Consider the following 8,239-nt stretch of genomic DNA (forward strand, 5'->3'; position numbering starts at 1 on the left):
GTATTGTCATTAAAGAAGCAAGATACAGAAGGTTCATCACAAGCTAGAATTAAAATTAAAACTAGAACATGCATTATATTTGAGAATGCTTAACAAAGCTAGCATCAGTTTGTTGTAAAGGAACATGAATTAGGTTCATGTTTACAGTGAATATATAAAATTCCATGTATAGTAAATTTCTCTAGGATCATTACTGCTTGCATTTAATATTTATAAATGATATTGCAATGACAAGCTTAGACCTACCAAATCAAGTTGGTGTGCCTGGCTCAACCCCCCTATACAGATATCCTTTCCGGTTCTGGTTTGATAGATAACTTTGTTGCCTCACTACGGAACAGTAGGAGTGCACCAATTCAGAATGTTTTCTACTTTCACTTCTTATCAGCTCTTCCTTGATGGCAAGCAAGAGCTCCAAGCTTAGAATGAAGGGAAAAACCTGTTAAGGTTCCAAGGTAATGCATAGAATTCCTCGGTCCTGGTGTCTTGACTAAAATATCTGAACTTCGCCCACCAGTGCCTGCCACTGTCTCGGCGGGTAGTGCTGTGCCCCCGACTGTGAGTGCTGTCCAAGAAAAAAGCAACTATAATTGCCACTGTTGCTGGGGACGAGAAGATCACTTGAATTGCATCGTTGAACTGAAGAGAAATCAGAACAACTTCATCAAAAAATATGAATCTATTGATAAACTTATTGGAGAACGATTAAGCTATAAGATAAAATGCAAATCAATCATACGCACCCAAGTGGCTCCAGTGTGAACAGGGCCACGGCCAGAAACCAAAAGGTACTCATTGAAGTACTGTGGCACAGAAAGGCCCAAGAAGAGAGAAAAGCCAAGGATGAACTTTGTTCTGAAGCTATTCAGGTTGCAGAACTGGAGAAGTCCCAGACCAGCAGAAGCTGCTTACCCCACAATATTACAACAGTTAGAAGTCGATTTAAACGGTTTCCTTGAAGAGAGGTTGGCAGCAAAACAAAGCAGCATATCTAACTCTAAGAGCTGTTACAAAACAAATTGATTCTTTTTATCCCTTATATTCAAAAACATGTACAAATACATTGATTCTCAACATGTTCCTCTTACGAAGATCCCATCATATTCTGATGCAACCATTGAGTTGTAATGCAAGCTTGGTAAGAAAATGTCAGCCGGTGACAGCTTGATAGGGATCAATCTTCCCACCGAACAGGCAAGCACAACAAAAAATCTCATGGAAACTAAATTCATTTTTCCTGCTGCTCACTATTTCACTTACCATAGTGATTCTTATCGATTCAGTCTATTCTTGAGTTAGGCATGACATTAGATTTTATAGAAACTAAACATATGCTAAGTAATTTTAAGCAAAGTTGGTAATTCTTATCGATTCAGTCTATTCTTGAGTTACGCATGACATTAGATTTTATAGAAACTAAACATATGTTAAGTAATTTTAAGCAAAGTTCACGCGCAGAATTTCAAGAATTCTAAGTACACATTATGTTGACTTTCAGTGGTCTCAAGTGTTCCAATCTTCATCACTGCCATTCCTCTTCTAAAATCAGGCAAACTGTCGCAGTGAGCATCATTTTACCCCTTGGTAAAATTGATTGATAATTTAGAATCCAACCCCAAAATAATAGAAAAGTAATACCTACCCACATAGGCGAAGAGGACACAGTAAAGAGCTGCCATAATTGGCAATGGTATAGAAGCAAGAACAGCCCCAAATTTTCCTGTAAAAGATGGATTGCAACACCATAAGAACGTGAACAATATAAAGATGGTACAAGATTTCTATTTGCAAATTGATCACGACTTCAAGTCGAATGATAGGGGAAAAGAAAAGGAGCCTTTTCAAAAGAACAGTAGTCGATAATCATGACAGGATAAATAGAGAATCTAATAACATTGATTGCAATGACAAATGAAATTCTATTATTTCAGTGAAAAAGTAATGAGAAAAAAGAAAATAAAACAATGCAATGTGGAATACTACACCTAACACAGAAAATAAAAGCATAAAGCCGGCTGATATTTGAATGACTCTTCGACTTCCAACTCGAGTTAATCCCACAAGACCTGCATTTTCACTGTAAGCATAAAAGAACAAAATCAGATCACAGGAGAGAATGCTAGAATTAGGACATCCATCAATTCAGTACACCCAACGGCAGCAGTATTTTACATCCTTGCATGAACAGAGCATCTTAAACCAGCAACATAATAGTTTGTAAATAATCATATAGATTGTAAATCAAGATCTTTAACTCTGATCGATCGAACCAAAGTCGGCTTTCATTCAGGTTTCTCTCTAACATTACCAAACAACAAAACAAATTTTACAACTGAGACCATGGAATTCCACCATATCGGACATGGACATGAAGGCTTGCTAATCACTTTGCTTGTAGATTATAAATACAGTAAACTATAGTCAAACGAAGGTCGGGTTATCAGGACATTCTCAACGAACAATCCATTCTTCAACAAAAGCAAAAAAAAAACTAACTTGGAAAGTTTAAAGTCATTACACTGAAGCAGTGGACCCATTTCCTGTACCAAACAATCCATCCAGCAAAGTTCCAATTCCCTGGGTATTATAAAAGTTAGGAAAGTGATTTGTGTCCAGAAACAACAAGTGGAATGTAACAGGTCGGAAAAAATATATAGTGAGACACCACTGGATCATGTCCTACCAGCCATCCAATACCACGGCCGAATACAGAAGGAGGCAGATGAGTGGCACTCCCATATTGATATGCTGCAATAATCGTACCAGTAGACTGCAGAAAAATAAAATAACACCAATAGAGTTAAATAAAAAAGAGGAGTGCTTGTTAGGAAACTTTCAACAAGGAAGCATGATCATAGAACAGGAGCTCAAGACCAAGAACTTCAAGCGATTCATGCGAGCACACACGGTGTTTGCTTTGTTTACATTTGTGAAAGGGTTCAAATTTTCCTCCACGTTCGAATCATCACAATTCACAAAAGCAAGTATCGGCATCCATCTCCTCGATGACAACATTTATAGAACATTAACAACATTTACAGAGCAAGCATATACAAGCATAATTTAGAACTGGCTGAATCCTCACTGTCAGCAAAGCTAGCATAGGCAAACCATTTTGTTTGGCATCTACAAAGGAAACATAGAAAGGAACGCTCTTGGTAATTCATACCTCAATAACTGCAACCAAACAAGCAGCCATCATGGAAAAAACATTGCCAGCATTAAAAGTAGGACCCCCCCATTGAAACGGATATGGAAACTTTATCCTGAACACATAATTCAACTTGTGAATTTATATTATTAGAGTATGAATGCAATTAAATGATTCAAGGTTTTGTTAATAGATCTAAGCTCACCATGGAGCAGCACCAATGAGCCCAGCACGATCAACACGACAGCTAAGTTGGGTGTTTGGAGGCTTATTATTATATGCACCAGCAACAGTTAAAACTGCTGCATATGCCCACACAACTGCAACTGAGAAAAGGACTGCATACCGACTGTATATGCTGCTCCATGATTTCATCATATGAGGAACATACTGCAATATCAGTGGTTGTCGTAAGAAGAAAAACCTCAAGAATATTAGATAAAAAAAACAGGTAACCTCTCTCTAACTTGTATACAATTAGAGCACATAATTGGATAGAAAAAGATCCCTACCATTCTCAAATTTAACATTCGTTTTCAGGATATCCAAGGCCCACCATCAAAAGAGGAGAACATACTGAGGACACAAGGACCTCGCCTAGGAAACTAACCCTGCTGCTTTATTTTCCTACTAACAAATGCAAATTTTATTGAAAAAGATGATGGTTCTTGCTAATAATCTCTTCCACCACCAACGAATAAACACATAAGTATCAGTTAAGATCAATACATAGGCTCTGATCTTACATCTATGTTTTCAATTCTAAAAATAATGCACTCCTTTGATTGACGATGAAATAAACAAGAATGATCAAGGATGTCGCTCACCTGAGATATAAAGACCACCAGAAGAAGTGCTGGGAGTCCAATTTCCACACATTTCGCCAGCTACAGGCATGAACCAAGAGATAGCATATTAAGCAAAATTAATCCCCGAATGGAAGAAGCAGCAGCACTGAAAAAACTAGTTCCATCCATAACACAACTAGCTTCATGGATCAAGTCTACTAGACAGCGCAAAGCTTAAACAGCCTTCTACTCAAGCTAAAATATCTTTCGAGGAAACCAGCTAAAGATATGAACAAAAGTTTTTCTAACGACTGCTATACGCTCTCCAGTTGGAAATTGTAGGAACAGAGGCAAGATTAGTTAGGAAAGCTGTTGGGAAATGCACAAGGAAGAAAGACGTTTAAGACATGACTGAAGAGGTCGTTGTCTAAAAATGATCAGTGGTATGAACTCAAGGAAGAAAGACCGGAAGTCCTGCTTCCAAAGTAGTTTTCCATCAATAAGTAAGAAATCATACACATATGATAGCAAAAATGTTTTGCTTGTCTCCGCAAACAGAACGGGCTTTGCGAATTATTTTGAAGCACAGTCACCAATAGAAGAGGTTTGGAGCTTGAGATTTAATTATCACTCTAATCTTCATACATTAATTGCCCCTGCAAAAATAAGTTGAATTGGGTGTTTAGCCCTCTTACTTGTGAGAATCCATGTGCATAAAGCCCTAGTCCAGTGAGAATCACAAGAGGTATTGCAGCAAGAGGGCTGAGAAATCTGCATCACAGAACATGAAAACCAAGCTTTCTTAAGCAAGTGAATGATGCATCAAGTCATCCCAAATGCATTAACACGCTGTCACAGCATCATACCTCGCAAAAATCCTCCAGAATCCAAGGAAACCAATTATCATTTGAAAGAATGAAGCGATTATAATCGCTCCTTGTACCGCTCTCATAGATTGCTTAAACCTCTAATAACCAGCCACAAATGTGATAGAAAAATCATAATCAATTCTAACTTTCCTCGTGCTCTTCCCAAAATAGCTAGCAAATTTAATCATTTCCTTTCATGTTCTCCCAGTAAAAAAAAACCTAAAGCATAAAAGTTGGAGAAATGCATTCTCGAAATGAGGGAGGGGACTAAACTAACCTGCCGTGGGCTAAGGAATATGACATTATTACTACTGTTAGTAGATAAAGCAATGGTAATTGTGGGGATAATAAAAGCATAGGATCCTCCAATAACCACAGGAAGCCGAGTGCCGAACCAAGTCTGCAAAAGAGTGTTTATCCCCGCCACGAAGACCAATGTGTTAATCATCTCAGCCTTCTCCACCTAAAAAATCGAAACAAAATTTAAAAGGAAATTATAGAAACACAAAACTTGAAATCAAAATCTGTTAATCACATGGGGTCTTTACATTGCCACCGCCCATCAAAGGAACGACTATGGAAGGGATGATCACACTAGTCCCGAGCATCACCAGATAATGCTGAAATCCAAGTAGTATTGCTTCAGCTGCACCCAGCAGAACAAGTTTTTAAAATCAAATTGATTTTCTGTTATAGAATATAGTTTTAATTGCACCATCATCGTTAGCAAGCACTAAGATTACAAATAAATATATATTTAGTGAATTATTTGTCCCTTTTTTTTTCCTTTTCGGGTGAAATTTTGTTTCGGTTACTTGAAATAAACTGAGAATAATGAATTTAAGTATTAACGAGACTCTCATTTATCACCGAAAGTTCCACGAATACAGTCACAATTCATTTTAGGTAAATAATACCTTATATCCTAATTCAATTTAAGAAAAAAAAATAGATGATTCAAAAGTTCGTCTTCGTTTTCTCCGTCTGCTTTTCTCAGTAACCAAGCAACTCTTTTGAAACACAGAGATAATAGTAGCGCCTTAGGTCTTTGATCGTCAATACAACAACATTCGGATTTGAAAAAATAAATAAAGTAAAAGTAAAATTTAACAAAACAAAGCAAATGCAGAGCTCGAGAGTAGAAAATGGCAGAGAAACTGTTATTTTTTAAATTTCAAAATCTCACAAATAAGAAAAATCCAGTAAACAGAAATGGGTGGCAGATAAAGAAGAGCAAAAAAGCGCGGGAAGTTCATCAATAGGAACTCGCAAAACAAAGCAACAAGAACAAATGTTTAGAATTTTCATCGTGCGATGCAAGAGAACGTGTAACGAGGAGCAAGAAACAGAAGAGGGACGACAAAGAAGAAGAAGAAGAACAAACACAGAGGCAACAGAATTCCCAAAATGCATTCATACTTAAGACGCAAACAAACTGAGAAAAAAGAGTAATTACGCCAAGGAGGAGAGCTGGAGACGCAGAAATCAACGCCAGGGTGCTGGTCTTTAACAGGAAATGGAACGAACTCATCAACCTTGGCAGCGCCTCCCACTGCCATTGTTTCTCTGTTTTTCTGAGAAGCAAGCAAGAAGAGGCTATAATAAAGAGACAGGCGTTGTAGTACTACCCTATTGGAGGAGTAGGAGTTGGGAGTTAGGCAGTGATTGTTGTGACTAAATGCTATCTCCTTTTCTTTCAAGTTCTTAGGATTTTTTTTTCCTTTTTGGAACTTGAGAGAGATTTTATTCTTGCAAGGAAGAAAGCTACCAACTGCAGCAGATTGAGAGTGACTTCTCCGCTTATACTCTTTGCACTCCCGTCTTTTTTTTTTTTTTTATGGGAATCTAAATGGCAGTTTTACCCCCTGTGAGATCAAGATCGATTCATGGTACTAACACTTATAAATGAGATACTGTACTAATCAAGGACCTGAGGAATGGCAATCGGTTTGTTAATGGTGGGTGGCCAAATAAAACCTGCGATGGATGGATTTTCTTTCAAGTAAAGAGTTTCTTTATGGTCAAGACTGACGTTTCGCTCTTGATCTCTGTTCATGATGTATCTGTTACGTGAATGAATCTCCAGGCTAAATAGAATGAAGAAGGAATTAGTCTTTGGTTTGGTTATTGATTAACCAAATTAATTGCTGGGAGGGTCACCAATAATCTGGACATGTTTCTCCTTCATATTTATAGTCGTCGTGGCTTTTCATCTGGAATTAGTCTTGTGCGAAAAACATGAGATTAATATTCTTCAAACCTAAAATCTTGTCTTCAAAAATCTCGTAACTTCCCGCTATCTGCTTAGACTCTTTACAAGCTCACGCTGTCTCGCCAACCAAGGTGACCAGAATTGTTCGTTACAGAGAACAAGTAAATTATGTAAATTTTAATTTATATTTAAATCAAAAGGAATAATATTTTTCTTTTAAATTATGGGGTTTAATTTTTTATGATGAATAACCTCTCGTGGCATAAAAAAGCTTGCCGGTCTGATGATCCATCCCCTCCATAAAATCCATTTCGTATTTTAATAAAATGTGCGAATTAATAATACAGGTTCTTCCCTATTTCGTTTAGCAACTAGAGAGGTTGGTTTGGCCACCAACGATTGCCATGTATGGAATGACCTAAAGCTATGATCTTGACTAGATATTGATATATTATGACTCTCTGTCTTTCTCATCCCATTCGCTTGCTGTTCTTGTAAGAAATTGGGAAATTAAATTGGTCAAGAAATTGTCTTCTCTCCCTTTTTATTTCTGAAATTCTCTACTGAACTGTACCGTACAATCTGAAAAGAAACTTCCTGCGCGATTCATCATCAAAACAGCTGGTCTTTTAAGCAAGAAATCCTTTACGCCTTCTGATCCTGGCAACAAGGGGAAAAGTGAGTGATGGCTCCGGAGCAATCTCGACCTGCCGTCGTAGTTGTACTTTAATAATAAAGTAAATGATTTACCTTCCGTCCCGGATCCCGTGATTTGAAAGTGACGGCGATCCTCAGCACCTGCGCCCATAGCACTCTGCACCCTGCAGGCATAGATCTTGACACTGCAGTCATGTTTATTTCCTGCTAATAATAATACACACTTCTCGTGTTTATATTTTCTGAGTTTTTCCCATGCTATTTATGGTTTTTTTTATATAAAAAATAGCATTTTAACTAAAATATTTTTATAAAATCATGACCAATGTAAAATCCTTTCTGTATATTTACTATTTTATGCACGATCGCAATTGGACAATACGTACGTGGACTGGCAATTTAATTATTACCAAAATGATACCTTAAAAACTTCACAATATAACGTAATATTTTTTTATTTTGGGTTGCACGAATATAGGATATAGGATGGATAAGCTATTATTGGTTTAGTAGACTGGTAGTAGTTATTTTTAAAATTATTTTTTATATGAAAATATATTAA

General features: G+C 37.1%; 1 protein-coding gene across 1 annotated transcript; it reads right to left on the reverse strand.

Annotated features, from left to right (window-relative positions):
- Window positions 1–49: 49 nt before the first annotated feature.
- Window positions 50–6,571, reverse strand: LOC133679843 (nucleobase-ascorbate transporter 4-like). The gene is made up of 14 exons (XM_062102553.1): window positions 6,265–6,571; window positions 5,357–5,454; window positions 5,086–5,271; window positions 4,806–4,906; window positions 4,635–4,710; window positions 3,979–4,038; window positions 3,357–3,541; window positions 3,170–3,266; window positions 2,684–2,770; window positions 2,519–2,577; window positions 1,986–2,077; window positions 1,643–1,720; window positions 744–904; window positions 50–639 (listed from the first exon to the last, which is right to left on the reverse strand). Exons 1-14 carry the CDS (start codon window positions 6,365–6,367, stop codon window positions 421–423), a joined length of 1,602 nt encoding a protein of 533 aa, XP_061958537.1. The 5' UTR covers window positions 6,368–6,571; the 3' UTR covers window positions 50–420.
- Window positions 6,572–8,239: the final 1,668 nt, after the last annotated feature.

Source organism: Populus nigra, chromosome 19 (genome assembly GCF_951802175.1).
Source record: "Populus nigra chromosome 19, ddPopNigr1.1, whole genome shotgun sequence".
NCBI lineage: Eukaryota > Viridiplantae > Streptophyta > Magnoliopsida > Malpighiales > Salicaceae > Populus > Populus nigra.